Below are 17154 nucleotides of genomic sequence, written 5' to 3' on the forward strand. Positions count from 1 at the left end.
GGAATCACTCATAAAAGTGCGTGAGAAGAACACCTCTTACAAAGACCACTGAATACTTCAGCCAATCTTTCGCACAGTAAATTCTCATGTTGATTGATTCCGTTCATAGCATCAAGGCTGACATATACATACGCTTTACATTAAGTAATATCCTCCTTTGGTCAATAACAAACTTTAATTCCAGTTGGGCATATATCTAACTGGATTCAAAAGTTTTTCGGAACTTTACTAATAGAGTAATAGATCCTATTTTTGAATCAAATGCATTTAGACGAGTCAGTTGGGTTAAAAAATGAAAAGAAAAAAAAAACACCTATAAGCCATGACCCATAGAAAGGAGGCGTGAAGGTGTACTATATTACAATGTAGCTCATCTAGAGGGGTTAGATGACCATGGTACAAACAATCAAAGTTTAAACAAAAAATCTGCTTCCTTTTTTAGTTGGTTTCTATAATTTTGTTTCAACCGTTGTAGAACTGAAAATGGTCCAGCTAACAAATTGACCACCTAAAGTATAAAATCACCCTCCTCTCTTACCACTCTTCAGGTAGTTCATCCTGATTTCCCATAACTGCTCTCCAGCTTCTTTCATATTAGGCCGGTCTCTCCGTGTAGGTGCTGCACACTGGAAAGCCAGAGAAAACATTTTCGACAAAATCTCAATGTGTACAGCTTCAGTCATTGAGGGATCCAACATCTCCACCAGTTTTCCAGCTTTGTAGTTTTTGAAAGCCTGTACATTTTAGACACTTTGGCATCAATCACTGGACTATAACCTACCTACTTCATTTTAGACATTTCTAAAAAAAATAATACAAATGGAACCATCTCAGCTATGTCGGTAGTACACTAGTACTTTCAGGAGACGAGCAGTTCCGACTTGTATGTGTATAAACTATTCACTGGTGTAACCATGCGTAGAGAAGGTTCATGCAATCAGAGAACACAATGCAAGATAGGTTACAAGGTCCAGCAAGCTAAACACTTGTACATTGGAAACTTATTCATGATCATCATCTAGCTAGATTTCATTTACCTATCTGACCTTTGACTAGATAGGCCCATGATATAACTTCCTAGTACGCAATAAGGGCTGAATATCTGTGTTGTTGTTTTAGGACGTTGGACCTCTGGGAACCGCAGCAAGAGCTAATTTTTGTTTGGAAATGTTCTACTCATAGTGTAGATGATCCCCAAAAAGATAATTCATCCTAAAAGATCCAACCCTCCATCCTTTGAATCAATGAGTTCTTTCACATCTAATCATTAGACGACAAGGTTACAAATTTAATTTTAGAATGAGCTAACTTCTAGTGAACTTCAACGAACAAATTGAGTATGATATTCCTCATGAAATTTCTGTCAGTGATCATCTTCAAGTTAGCTCTAAGGAGAGGCAAAGATATCATCTAAACTGTACGCAGTACATACGGCAATCCACAGTCATATTCCCTCCCCTAACTGTGTCAATGATTTCAGATATCCCCTTATCTAGGACAAAGGGAAGCATAACATTTTACAAAAGCTTACTTAGGCAACATAAGGAAGAAAATGCTTACCCATCTAACTGTGATCCTTTCATCAGCAGCCCTTCTCATCTCAACTGGTCTACGTGCAGTAAGAATTTCTATGAGCAAAACTCCAAATGAAAATACATCGCTCTTGGTGGTGAGTTGATAGGTCCTCAGGTACTCAGGGTCGAGGTACCCTGCTGTTCCTTTCACTTTTGTTGATATATGTGTTTTCTCAACCTCTTGTGGCCCAGCTCTTGCAAAGCCAAAATCAGCCACCTTAGCCTTCAAGTTTTCTGTCAGCAAGATGTTGGATGACTTCACATCTCGATGGATTATTTCCTTTTCTGTTGAGATAGCACAATAAGGTCCAATGTTAAGTTTGTACAAAAATAAAACTGAGATGAATGAGAAGAGCATAGAGATAAAAAATACTTAAAACAGTTAAAATGATATCTACTTTTTATTTTTCTGTAGAGAAAGTTACGCAGAAAAACTAGATACTGCTCCCTAATATTAAAATTAAAAAGCCCATCAAAATATATAAAATTAAAAGAAATACCCAAATCTATTTACTTGAAGGAGGTCAATCTTGTTCTCAGTTCTCTTTATCATGATTCCCTAAGACTTGAACATGATTATGGTTTTACTATGCATAACGGTAAAATTGTTGAACTATACAAGAAACAGAACTAACATGTTCTACAACTTTAAACTTCATGCATAATGGTATAAATTAGATCATACCCATGATATGATTGTGTAGAGATATGGGAAGATAATTCCATCAGTATGCGTGAACTTAAACTTCTATATCCTCAAACTTGATTGGTAGATGAACAAAAATTTAACTGAAAGGCTAGAAGAGATTTGAGATCATGCTTCACAAGACTTGTGTCCTTCAATCTTACAAACAGAAGTCGGACAGATACCCTGCGCTAGACTTAATAAAATATATGCCCTTTCATGGTATTCTTAAGCTACTTTAGGCGTGTCGTAGCATTAGCCAGCTACGAGCTTAAGAACATGACCTAAAACTTCAATCAAACTTTAGCTAGGATTCTCATTAGTGCTGTTTACCTTAATTTAACCGCGCATTACTGCTAAAACATATTTTACAATAAGAAATTTGACCTTCTGGCGTAACATTTGTTTTTCCACCAAAGCAATAATAATTGAAAGCACATAATGGACAGGACATGAATTACTCACTTAGAGATAAGAAATCCCCAATAGATCAAATCAGTAAACAAATGAGTAATTTTAGTATAAAGTTCAACCATCAAAGAGTTAATATAAGAATTAGTAACTTTCAACATCTATCAAATAAAATAATCCCTCTAGAGTTGCTCTACATGTGTTCCTATAGACCACATTTGACACCTTTTTGAGTTGACTGTTTTATGGGAGTTGAATATCTTGGTAAATGTACCAAAAAAATCCGACTCTCTACATTCTCAATTCATAAGCTCCCCTACCAAAGACAGAAAGTGTGCATAACATGATAGTACAGCTAAAGTAATGCAAATCTAACATAAAATTGGTCTGTTACGTGGCTGACAAAAAAATGCTTTCAAACCTTAAGGGGGAAGAGCCAACTTTGCCATCATCCTGCTGAATTGAAAGTATTATTTACCACAGAGTAATTCATATCCATTCCAAACTATGGTAATCTTTTACAATAACCCCAAACCCAAAAAGTAATGTCACGAAGAAAAGGACTCTTTTAACTTCTCTGAAATAGGGACGATTACAACTGAAAACTTCCATTGGAACTATAACTTTTGAGCAAGAGGACAGGATTGTTTGAACTCACTTGAGGTAGACAACAGAACTAGCACAGGTTGAGATGGAGATAGAACAATGAGTCTTCTATTTTCATTCTAATTTGTTTTCGTGAGTATGTATAGGTTCTGATTCACCTAGAATTGAGAGGTCATTGCTGCGAAAAGTCTTTTTTCCAGTCATAAATCTTGTTACTTAGCCAAAATAAATAAATAACAGGATGCAATCTGTATCATCATTCTTCACCAAAAATTCAGAAACAGGACTCATTATTACCATGATATTTTCATTAGATATGATCATCAATAAAGTGAAGATTAACGAAATTACCTGCATAAAGATGAAGATAGGCCAGTGCATGAGCAATATCTATGGATATTTCTAGGCGCTGATAAAAATCTAGTATTTTCCCATGCTGACCTGCAACGCATAGATGGTAAACTATGTTGAATCATGACTATCAAAATTCAAAATATATATTCATAGAGATGAACAGATCTTACCATCCAGATGCTCCCTAAGAGTACCGTTAGGAACAAACTCAGTAATTATAATGCGCTCATTCCCTTTGTCTACGTAGCCAAGTAACCTGACTAAATTTCGATGTTCAATTTTTGATAGCAACTCAACTTCACTGCTGAACTCAGCTTGTAGACTGTTAAGGTTTTCCTGTTTCAACATGAATCAAGTCATATAATATTAGTTGAAACTTGAAACCTAAGTTTTGACAAATCAACAAATAGTTCACCAACTAGATCAGGTCAATAACAATAAGATAACCATGTCAGCCCTTAACTTAGAAGAGAACATTAGAACCATGATAATTCAGCACATTATGGTTGCATACAAATATATTGATTTTACGAAGTACAGAAAAGAATGGGCTGCTTAACTTCACATTTAACTCTTCCTACAGTAAGTTCCAGTTCACAATTATATGGGTATTTTGCCTATTTAAGATGGAACCTGATTCTTTGGACAAATTTCTCTAGTTAAATCAAAACAAGTGGCTCCTTCTAAAATTTACAACAGTGGAGATGATATAAACAGAGAACAGTCAGGCCTTTTCTTAGATGATCAATCTACTAGGCTGTCCATTCTTCTGCCCGCTACTAACATCACTAAGTACCAATTACCACTATGGTCCACGTTCCTACCACTAAAATTGTTTTTCTGATCTAGCAAAAAAGACCTCATTTTGGTATTATTAATTTGCATCACGCTATTTCTCCATCAATACCTCTGAAGCTCGAATTACATCTGGCACTTCAAATTTATCAATTTTGCCTTCTCTACAAGGACACATCTCCATTGCAAACAACAAATCCTTCCAGTGCTATGTAACAGATTTTAGAGTTAAGTCGCCAAGATTCAATGCAATCTCACAGTACAGTTCTTGTGCCAAATCAGGTCTAGTTCAACACTGCGTGCAGCATGCTACATTTACTTGCACGCAATCCCCTTTACACCAGTGCAGTCCAAGCACATCTTAAGTGTAAAACATGCCGCATATTTCTAGTTATAAATGTGTAAACAAAAGCCTTTTCACAAGTAAAATGCTCATGCACAATGACATATAGGCTCAGTCATACGATAATTCCTTTTTCAAAAATGTAACTTGCGCGTTGGTTACTTTTCATCCTATATTTCGTTCCTGTTTTACAGAAAAACTAACCACTGCCACACCACCTGATACAGGAGTATCGTAGCAGAAGTTGAGTCATATCAAGGCTAGAAGAGTGACGTGAAGATTATCTTCACAGAGCTGTATCAACGGCTAGATAGTTAGATGTGCAGATCATATGCACAGAACTTAAGTGGTGTGAAGATTATATTCACACAAGCAAATAATAGAAGGAGAGGGACAGCTAAAGCTGCCAGATGAGACTAATCATTAGCCTAGGTTTAATTGAGCCGTATTACGGCTAGAGAGTGTCTAGAAGATACCAGAAGAGGTGTAAGTTTGTTAACTTAGCCTAGAAGTTTGAGGTTTCCTAGTTTAGATGAGTTCTAAAACTCATAGTTTTATTTCTTGTACAACAAGTTCTCACTCATATAAAAGGAGGAGAATTTCAGGTTAGAAGAGGTAGAGAAAACGAGAGGGAGAGCAGTCAGTTATTGATTGTAATAGAGTTTTCTTTCAAGCAATTAAGAAGAAGAAGTTAGCAGGTGGAGAGAAAAACGAGAGAGAGTGCAGCCATATTTTTGGTTTGTAATAGAGTTTTTCTTTCACAGTTTAAAGAAGAAGTTAAGCAATAAAAGAAGAAGCAGTTAGCAGCAACGATTGTGTTATTTACTTTCTGTTATTATTCTTTTCTTTGTGTTCTCTTAATCACTTCTACAAAGCAGTACTGATCTAGGTACCCTTGATCGATTACGTATCAAGTGGTATCAGAGCCACGTTCTGATTTCTAGGGTTAGTTGTGGTGCACGGACTCAACACGAATTCAGTGTACAGGATCAGGGGAAGACAAAGCAACCTAGAGGAAGTATTAGAACCAAGATGAAAAGTGAAGAAGACGAGAGGAAACTAACAGATGAGGGCAAGTTTGCTAAACTTGAACATAAGATGACCTAAGCGTAGAAAAGAAAGTACAAAGAGAGAAAAAGAAGAATTAAAGAAAGACAATGAATTCGTCTGTCAAGAGATGAACTATGTTGAAGAGACGAAATACGATGACTTTGCGAGTGAAGACGAAGTCATTGTCAATTGGGATTTACCACCAGTTTTTGACTGGGGTCCAGAAGAAGTTGAAGATGAAGACAGCTATCCAAAAGTTGAAGACGGAGTTGTTCTTACATCTGATGCTATTGATACCCTTATCAGGGAAGAGAAGGAAGTCGTAAATTCTTATAAAGAAGAGTTTGGTATTGAAGAAATCTGTAGAGAACTTTGCGACAATTTTTCAGAAGTTAAAGAGGAAGTTTTGCTTACAGCAGGAACTGCTGATACTCTTATCAGCAAAGAGACTAGCATAGTAACAGACCATGAAGAGGACGTAATGACAAGACAGAAGAAGAAGACGACTGAACTTCTACTAGCAAGTCGTATTATTGCAATCAGAGATTTTGTTTCAGCATGCAAAGGTGAATTAATGAATGCTATTCATGAAGAGAAGTTGATGTGAGAACGATTTTGTAGGGTACCAAAGACATGGAAGAGTTACAACAATATTCTATTACAGCAGCGATCAAATCATGTAAGTTTTGTTTTTGATCGAGGAAAGACGAAAAGAAATATGGCGCTCACTGGTTTTAACAGAAGATGGTGACCAGAAATTAGTATGTTCAGATTCTAAAGACGGGAAGAAGGAGCCGATGCTTTCTATTGGTGTAACTAAGCTCAGCACTAGAAGCAAAGGTTTGGGTGTTGTTTATGACCGTGGGAAGTCAGCTGCATTTTACGCAAGGGTACTAGGGAATGAGCTCGAGACAACTGAGCTAGAAATTAAGTTTAAATCCGCGGACTATAGAGGGTAATGGGTTTTTAACCTAATAAAGCAAGGTGGTTCAACAAGGAACAGGGAGGGGACTGAGTTTTCCCACTTTCAGTTCAGAGCTTACACAGGAGTTCCAGCTTCCTAAAATGGGGGAGCCATGATACAGGAGTATCGTAGCAGAAGTTGAGCCATATTAAGGCTAGAAGAGTGACGTGAAGATTATCTTCACAGAGCTGTATCAACGGCTAGATAGTTAGATGTGCAGATCATATGCACAGAACTTAAGTGGTGTGAAGATTATATTCACACAAGCAAATAACGGAAGGAGAGGGACAGCTAAAGCTGCCAGATGAGGCTAATCATTAGCCTAGGTTTAATTGAGCCATATTACGGCTAGAGAGTATCTAGAAGATATTAGAAGAGGTGTAAGTTTGTTAACTTAGCCTAGAAGTTTGAGGTTTCCTAATTTAGATGGGATTCCTAGTTTAGATGAGTTCTAAAACTCATAGTTTTATTTCTTGTACAAGTTCTCACTCATATAAAAGGAGGAGAATTTCAGGTTAGAAGAGGTAGAGAAAACGAGAGGGAGAGCAGTCAGTTATTGATTGTAATAGAGTTTTCTTTCAACCAATTAAGAAGAAGAAGTTAGCAGGTGGAGAGAAAAACGAGAGAGAGTGCAGCCATATATTTGGTTTGTAATAGAGTTTTTCTTTCACAGTTTAAAGAAGAAGAAGTTAAGCAATAAAAGAAGAAGCAGTTAACAGCAACGATTGTGTTATTTACTTTCTGTTATTATTCTTTTCTTTGTGTTCTCTTAATCACTTCTACAAAGCAATACTGACTCTAGGTACCCTCCTGTACTGTGATTTATTGAGGATGCATTCAAATTCAAGGAAGTGTCCTTTACTCCACGCCACTAAGTATGGAGTCCGATATGCAATACCATAACATGAACTCAAGCTAATAAGGGAACATGGTAAGCATTCTTAAGATACATCGTAATGTTGGTGCTTCCATCCATTATACTACAAGTGCAGTTGCACCCCAGAAATTTTCCAGCTAGAAAACCGGAGCCTAATCTAGGAAGAGGGAGAAAGTGTTCTATAGTTCTTTTTAATGCATTGGATTTACCAACGAAAAAAAAGCACTGGCACCCGCTCCTACTCCATGTTTTGGCAAATCCTCACCATCTAATAATCCTGTCTTTATTTGTAGCAAAAAAGGAAAAAGATTATGACAGCAGACAGCTCTTCTACCATGCAAACCAACTTACTCTAGCACACAATTTTTCAAATTTTTTTCACATGTCCCAACCTCCTACCACGAGTAGTGCTTCTTCCTTGATATCCTTACCGATCCCCTTTTAGCTTTTACCAGTATTTTTTTAATGCAAGGGGGATTAATAAGAAGTGTGATTGTTTCCTAATATTCATTTTCGGCATCAGAAAAGATGGTTATGAAAAATGTCTCATTTCAAGTTGATATGTGTGTATTGACTGCACTGCTGATTTAAAGAACTTTCAATCCTTATATTGATTTTGTTAAACCTACTTTTAAAACGGTTGGAGGCTTGTAGGTCTAGTGTATCAAACATTATCTTATGTTAAACTAGCAGCAGTTTCCACTAGATACAGAAAATATAAGAATACCAAAATCTAGCAATAAAGAGGAAGACAACAAGCACTTATCATGTAACAGGTAAATACCTTCTTTGCACGTTTAACAGCAACAACTGGACCATCTTGTAACTGAGCCCTGTAGACAGTTCCAAATCCTCCTTCACCTATCAGTAGAGATGGGGAAAAGTTTTGAGTGGCTTTTAGTATTTGACTCATGCTTAGGTGTACAGATCCAATTTCACTCGATTTGGGTGACATTGAGAATCGAGAAGGACTAGGTGGCACTTTAAATGGGCTGGCTGGCGTGCGAACTGGGCTGCCTGGTAGTTTTTCAGAAGAAGTACTTCCCAGTGAGGATGTTGAATCTAGTGCGACATTAGATAAAAAAAAGAAGAATTTCGTTAGAGGATAGAAGAGTCTGAATTGGTGTAAGTTGAGTTGAATAGCATGACACCAACCAAAATATGCAAAAGAAGTGTAAACCTTAGTAGTAGTTAAAGATCATATAAAAAGATGCAGTAGAATTTCGAACATGAAAACATCCGAGATTTATGCGGAGAGTGTAGCTGACAATAATAAAGAGGGAGACATAAAATGAGGTTTGTTCATGATCCAAATAGATTTACGTCTTTCCAACAGTCAAAAGAAAAACTCAAAAGAAAACATTTTCTCAATTAATTTCTAAACAAAACCAACCAAAACTCTGAAAGTTTTGCCATCATTGTTTACACTGAAAATATATCCAGTAGCTTCAGAAGCCATTCCGGTAAAATACCAGATGCGTTCTTGGCTAATACAAAAATAAGAAATAAGACTGTTGACATTTATTTTTGTTATCATATCCTGGTAGAAAGCTCTTTTCCTGATGAAAGTAAATGTGCCTATACAATGTCCTACTATAAGGTGAATCAGCTCCAGAGTCAAAATATACAGTATCGTATAACAACTTATGTATTCTCTATTTTCTATCGGACAGTAAAACCAAAGTTGCATACAACACAAAAGCGATACTGTAACGGGAAAAATTAGCAATTTCAACTCACTGGTACTATGGTCTTTGGTTAGGCCGACTTCAGATATGTCCTTCTTTCTTGAGCGAAAGCATGGACAAATAAAACTGCAACACAGAAGGAACATCCCAGCTACTGCCATCCCTACTGTTTTGGTGGTTAACAAAGTATTTCCACTGTGCTTTTCTTCCGCTGATGTTTTCTTTTGATCGGCCTGATTAGCTGCAGATATGTCTCTTGTTGATCCCAACAAAAATTTTCTCCTAACCTTTTGAGGCAAACCTCCTGCCAACACAGACACAAAGATACATTCACCATATGATCAACCAGATTAGCAAATTCAAAAAATGAAGCAACCATAAAAACCAAAATATGAAATCGACACCAAAAATCTCTAACTCCAACTAGTCATCTAATACACATTACAAAACACTAAAACATTGTACTTCATAATCATAGCAACCTTAAAACAATCACACTCAAAAAAAAACAATAGAAATATATACCTGATGAAATTTTGAAGTCACAATGCTTCCTTCCAGCTCCTCCTCCTCCTCCTCCCGGTTCTTCCTCGGAGATGGTATCAAATAAAATCACAGTTTGATAGCAGTATTCAAGAGCTTTGCAGAAAGACTCCTTTCCTACTTTGTTCCCATTTATGTAAAACAAGTCTTGTTGGTCTGAAGACCTCGAATATGTAAATTTACTAGCAATGCAATCTTTTGTCCACCCATTTACAAGAGGATTCAGTAACTGAATAACTAAAACACAGAGAAGGATAAATTCAACTACACCCATCCTATAAAAATCCCAAATTTAAGGTTTATCTGCTTCAATCATTACAAGAAATACAATAATCGGTCATTTCCATCTCAAACTTGACTAAATTCTATCCCCATAAATCACTCATATAGCAGAACCAAATTATTTCTCAGTGTAAAATCCACCGCACAGAAAAATGAAACCCTAAAGAAAAGAATGGGGATTTTGTTTCCGGTTAGTGGCGGCTGACCAGGTGGAGCATAGTTGAGGAGGAAAGTAAAAGATTGAAAAGTCATTGAAACAGAGATGAACCTTCAAACAAGGCAGGAGAGAGAAAGAGAGAGACTCACTGGACAGCAAAGTTAGCTGATGTAACGCTTCGCCGTCTTCTTGCACATTCAACGGGACTACATGTCTTTATGGTTGTAAGGATGTATGGTTTATAAGAGGGGCACCATTCTAATAGGACAAAAAGGATCATTACATGATCATCCAAGGTGTCTTTTATAAAAAAAAATACTGGAAATAACAAATCAACCCTCATAATTGATAATCTAGTTTAGTGATGATAATCAAGTTTAGTGTTAAAGATTAATTTCACTTATATTAACTCAAAATCAAAACCAAAATCAGATTTTTAGAGTTAAAAAAAAAAGTTTAGAGGAGAAGGTCAATCTCAATCAATTGAAGAAATTAACCAACAAAATGAAGAAGCAGGACCTGAAAATGACCGGGTATACTTTTAAATTAACCCCAACTAGCTTTTTGTTGTTCAAAGTTATCTAAAGTACGTAAAAAATTCAATTTTTATTACATTTTCAGAGTTAATTACGGTTGGAATTTTGCTCATAACCAACCGTAAATCGAAGTTACGGTTCGTAAAAGATGAACTACCAACCGTAACTGGTTAAATTTGAAGAAAACCCAATCGTAAAACCAGTTACGGTTGGTAACTAAATGCTCGATACCAACCGTAACTCAGTTACGGTTAGTAACCAAATGCTCGATACCAACCGTAACTGAGTTACGGTTCGTAAACTAAAATGGTTACCAACCGTAACTGAAGAAAATTCTCAGATATAAGAACATACGGTTGGTAATTGAACTATTACCAACCGTAACAACATCAAAATATCCAGTTACGGTTCGTAATTGAGTTAAAATCAACCGTAACTCACATAAACCCAGAAATTTCAATTTCAATTTTCATCTAAAACCCTAATTTTTGATAGAAATTAAACTTAAATCGAACAAAATAAACCAAATCGTAACTGGGTTTTCAAAACATACCTCATATAAGTCATTACACTACACTTGATTAATTTTTGAATCGTCGATTAATCGAAGACGATGAAATTTTGAGTTTTAATGGAGGTTACGGTTGATGGGAGGAGGAGAAGAGAAGAAGAAAGAAAACAAATTTTCAATTTAGCTTTGATTTAGGTTAAAAAAATGGGGAGGGTAATCTAGTTAATTTACACATCCTATAGGACATATCCTAACCAACTAGAGGGACATTACTATCACACTGCCGCCCCTCTAATAAACCATGTCGCCCCTATAACAGGTTACTTATAGTTACCATCTTTTAAAAGAACGATTTTTCGGGATTTTTTTTTTCTTTTTCCTGCATAAAACTGCTGCCATTTTTATTTTATTTTATTTTTAGTAAAAATGTTTACAACCGAGTAAGACTATCTTTTGGCAAGAAATTGATCGGAAGCCTAGCAACAAGCTTAGTTCCCACACGACTTTGTGTTAGATATTATGAAGTAAATTTTAGCTTTATCCAAATATTTATGTTAACAGCAAATTACACTTTTTGATTAATTTTGTGTAATTAGTCGAATGATTAAGTTAGGTTAATTAGTGATTAGGGAGGTTAAATTAATAAATTGGTTTTTCTATATAAGAAAAATGGATGAAAAAAATACATTTTTTTTGAGATGGGTGAAAATGAATTGTGTGATTCGAGACTTCGAGAGATGATAGCTCCTCTGAATCAGAACCTTCATCTCCTAGACCTAGAATACGTATTCTTTAATGTTGGTTGAATTGGCCAAAACTTTTTTTAAAATAAAAAGAAATTAAGTAGATTTCGGCTAAGTCAAATAAGTTCGGCTACAATATCTGAAGAACATGTAGCCGAATTTATCTGGAAATGCAGTTCGGCTAACATTTCCGAAGACGCATGTAACAAAATATTGCTTTAATGGAGTTTTTGCTTTGCTCAGCTATCGGATTTCGAGACAGGTGGACGAACTTTTATTCTAGAGTATACAAAGTGGTGTTCGGTTTCCAACATGAATTTTCGACTAAACCAAGCTCCACAGAAGAATTCTTAGAGTGAAGTTCGGTTAGGAGAAAAAAATCTCGAATAAACCGAACTTAACATATGTGTTTGCAAAGTAGAGTTCGGCTAAGGGGGATATTTTCCAACTACCCTAACCAACCAAACTCAACATATTGATTTTCAGATAAAGGTTCTGTAACACCCCATTTTTTTAGCATGGTGCATGCCAAATGGTGCGTCATGACCTGAGATGAAGCTTCATCCAAAGCTTTTGTTGCTTGGTAAGAGGTAGATTGGATTAAGACCAATATCGCGCCAAAATGGCGCATTATGTTTGGCATCTGACCAAAGGCCAATGTTGCATCATCATGATTCCAGTTGGGTAGGCGGGCTGTCCAAGTGAATATTGCACAATCATTGTACAATACGCCAGTGTAAATGTTTCACAACCATTTTGCAATAGCTAAAAAGAGTGATGCACAATCATTGTGCAGTACGCCAGAGGGAATGTTGCACAATGAAGTAAACCCTGCAGTCATTGCCGGTCATTCAAGAATACATGGCAATGGCCATGAATAGTGAAGCAGGCATGTCAATCCATTCCCTTTTTCTAAAGAGTAAAAATTCCTAAGTTAACATATATAAGGAGTGGTAGTTGGTTGAAGGTGCATATGTGGACTATGTGCCAAGTAAGCTTCATAGCTTAGCCGAAAGAGTATAACTGATGTGTAAGCCTCATTTATAGTTGCATAGCCTCGCAAATAAAGCATTTGATGCTTAGGCATCACTATGCCATGTCGTGGACCCGACAATGCGCAACCTTTGTATATTTTGACGGAACGACCTATACGGACTAGGCCATTACTATTATTGCTAGGCCACGACCTCGAAAATGAGTTTTCCTAAGTTGCTTGCCCCTTCGAGGATGAACTACGGTCTATGCTTGATCCCTTTAGAGTAAGAATGGGTACGTAGGCATCCGCAATGAGTTACAGCATTGTCGGTCCAGCACTTTGTCACTCATATCATTTAATTGCGAGATGATTGCGGCATACTGGCCTCTCATATCATCTGGCTTGGTAGATCGATGCAAGAGATGATTGTGGCCGAACTTGATGAGGCGGTATGACGGATACTCAGCTAGGTAGGAAATTCAGTTGAGGCAAGGCTTTACACCCTTGTTCTATGGTAAACCAGAATGATGTGGAAGCTAAGTTAGCTGCATCATGCTCCATGAGCATGCTTGCAAGGGAAAATAACCGTGCATTTGCCTAATGTTAAGGCCCGCTAAGCAGCATATAATGGTGTATCGGGGAAGTTATGACATGCGCGCCAGGCGTAATTTTCCGGTCTGTCACAGTTGATATCAGAGTAAGTTCCAAGATAACTCTAGGGACTATGCAGAGTAGACACGTCAATAAATAATTTTCTTTCAAAAGGAAATAAAGTTGGGGAGTAGGCCAACTTTTACGCAGAAAGAGTTTATAGCTGTTATGCGATTTACTTTGTGAATTGAGTTGAGCTTGTTTAACCGTTGTGAGTTTTCCAGGAAATTCGTTTAGGACAGTTGGATGGTATCATACTACCACTGGCATAGGTATTGATCACCCCTCACCCGTCGGGGACGATGTGCGTTTTCAGGTTGGCTAGCAACCCATTACGATGGGTGAATGGAAATCTGTCTGGGATGGTGGCTTGCATCCCACTGCTATGGCGTTAGAGTTGGTTCCTCAAAGTGTTGCGTTAAGATGTTGCTGGTCATTTCAATAAAATCTTTCAACTTTTGAACTTTACGGATTCCTGAGTAGTGGTATGGGACATCCCTTAGGATACCTGTTTGAGATATCATTTTGAAAAGTGGCCAATTGAGATTCTTGGTAACTTTGTGGACTCTTTTTGGATTCCTGAGTATGAGGTATGGGACGTTTTCTCAGGTCCTAATTGATGTTCCATAATGAACTGAAGAAACCTTGCGTGATTTCTGAGCACCTGGTATGAGATTTTTACTCAGGAATCCAAGCCGAAGATCTTGTCCATAATAGTTTTTGTTTTGAATTTCGGGGACGAAATCCTTTAAAGGGTTGAACAATGTAATACCCCGTGTTTTTAGCATGGCACATGCTAAAGGATGTGCCATGGCATGAGATGAAGCTTCATCCAAAGCTTCTGTTACTTGGTAAGAGGTAGATTGGCTTAAGGCCAATATCGTGCCAAAATGGCGCATTATGTTTAGCATTTGGCCAAGGGCCAATGTTGCATCATCATGATGCATTAGGCTAGTTGGGTAGATATACTTGGACGATGTAGTGCAAACATCGCGCATTATGCGGACGATTGACCTAGGGCCAACATTGCACAATCATTGTGCATCAGGCCAGAGCGGCCTAGCCAAGTGAATATTGCACAATCATTGTGCAGTACACCGGAGTGATAATGCAACACTGAAGTAAACCCTGCAATCATTGACGGTCATTCAGGAATACATGGCAACGGACATGAATAGTGAAGCAGGCATGTCTATCCGCCCTCTTTTCTAAAGTGTAGAAATGCTAAGTTAATATATATATGGAGGGGTAGTTGGTTGAAGGTGCATATGTGAACTATGCACCAAGTAAGCTTCATAGCTTAGCCGAACGAGTATAAATAATGCGTAAGCCTCATTTATAGAAAGCATTTTATGCTTAGGAATCACTATGCCATGTCGTGGACCCGATAATGCGCAACTTTTGTGCATTTTGATGGAACGGCCTATACGGACTAAGCCATTACTATTATTGCTAGGCCACGGCCTTGCAAATAAGTTTTCCTAAGTTGCTTATCCCTTCGAGCATGAACTACGGTCTATGCTTGATACCTTTAGAGTAGGGAAGGGTATGTAGGCAGACGTAATGAATTGTAGCATTACCGGTCCGACACTTTGTCGTTCATATCATTTAATTGCTAGATCATTGCGGCATACTGGACTCTCATATCATATGGCTTGGTAGCTCGATGCAAGAGATGATTGTGTCCGAACTTGATGAGGTGGTATGGTAGTTACTCAGCTAGATAGAAAATTCAATGATGAATTTCCTACGTTGAGGCAAGGATTTATACCCTTGTTATATGCAAATTGGAACGGTGTAGAAGCTAAGTTAGCGGCATCATGCTCCACGAGCATGCTTGCAAGAGAAAATGGACGTGCATTTTCCTAGTGTTAAGGCCCGGTAAGCAGCATAATAGGCGCATCGTGGAAGTTATGGCCTGCATGCAGGCGTAATTTTCTGGTCCGTCACAGGTTCGGTTAGAAAAATTTAGTTTGCTAACCAACCGAACTCAACATTTGTTGTTTTATACAAGAGTTCGGTTAGGGGACAGAATTTTCCAACTAACCTAACCAACCGAACACAACATATTGGTTTTCAGAGAGGAGTTCGGTTAGAAGTATTATTTATTTTTTTGTGAACCGACTGAACTCAGCATTTGTTGTCCATACAAGAGTTCGGTTACGAGAAAAAAATCGTAATAGTCGTGTTCCTGGTTTCAAAATATTCGTTTAGGAAACTGGGAATTTTTTAAACTACTCCTAACTGAACATGCTACTGTAACTTCCATTTATACTCTATTTTGATGAATTCTACTCAATTTTTTCAATGAAAAACGAATTAAAAGTGATGGGTTTTCAATGAACGAGGAACATCACGGAAAGAGGCAAAAAGAAGAGAAGATTTTTTTTCTTCCAAAACTAAATTTTTTTGCTGCCTCTCCTCTCTCACACCTTTTTGTTTTTGATTTTGGTTAATGATTTATTTACATTAGATATGTATGTTTAGGTGGTTATAAGGTTAGTTATAATTTAAATTAGGGTAAAGGGTAAATTAGTATTTTCTTAACTGTTAGAGCATATCTCGATTGAACTCACCAAATGTTGGTATGTCAAGTTTGGTTGTCATATTTTAGTATCAAAACTCATCTAGAGTCGCTTGATTAGTTACTAGAGTCAACTTCGTTTAGGTTAGACTAAAAAGTCTAGGAATGTTGAGACTTTCAAGTATTACTCTGAAGACCTGAAGTATGTGAAGAAGTAATGACTATAACGAAGACATCATTCTTCCATTTGAGGTTAGTAATACTGACTTGACTTTTTTCCATTCCTAACGTATCTTTCAAGTCGTATTATATTGAAAACATAACAAGCGAAACTATATATATAATACTCTAGTGATTAGACTTGGTCATATCATTATGATCAATGTGTCAAGGAATTATATTGAATTACGAAGTATAACGCTTATCTTTTGAACTTCATAAATACGACATCAACATAATCCATCTATTTAGTTACTTGATCATGTGTGGGGATATAGGTGTGATTTCATCATAGGAAACTATGTATTATTACATTGGTTTAAGGAAGTAGGTATATGAACTTGTTTCATAATCGAAAAGGAAATTATAAGATGTTGGTCCGGTTCTTTATTGAATATCATTTGAATGACCAATGCAAGATGACAAGGTAGAACCGATCTTAACTTATGTTGAGAATCAAGGTATAACCAGTCATAGCATATATTGTGTGACAAGGTGTAACCGATACTAATTAGTTTTGGGAAGCAAGGTGTAACTGATCACAACCCACATTGGGAAGCAAGGCGTAATCGATCACAACCCACATTGGGAAGCAAGGTGTAAACAGTCACAAGCTATATTGGGAAGTATGACCGGCCTGCATAGTAGTGCACAATTATGTTGCG

At 37.1% G+C, this 17154-nt stretch overlaps 1 protein-coding gene across 1 annotated transcript; it reads right to left on the bottom strand.

The window, feature by feature from the left end:
* Window positions 1-232: 232 nt before the first annotated feature.
* LOC113348416 (calmodulin-binding receptor-like cytoplasmic kinase 3) lies at window positions 233-10508 on the bottom strand. Its single transcript, XM_026592180.1, has 7 exons — window positions 9873-10508; window positions 9400-9651; window positions 8444-8721; window positions 3801-3966; window positions 3628-3717; window positions 1561-1859; window positions 233-734 (listed from the first exon to the last, which is right to left on the bottom strand). The coding sequence occupies exons 1-7, from the start codon at window positions 10162-10164 to the stop codon at window positions 522-524; spliced, it is 1590 nt and encodes a 529-aa protein (XP_026447965.1). The 5' UTR covers window positions 10165-10508; the 3' UTR covers window positions 233-521.
* Window positions 10509-17154: the final 6646 nt, after the last annotated feature.

The sequence above is a fragment of the Papaver somniferum genome, chromosome 2, assembly GCF_003573695.1.
Source record: "Papaver somniferum cultivar HN1 chromosome 2, ASM357369v1, whole genome shotgun sequence".
Classification (NCBI taxonomy): domain Eukaryota; kingdom Viridiplantae; phylum Streptophyta; class Magnoliopsida; order Ranunculales; family Papaveraceae; genus Papaver; species Papaver somniferum.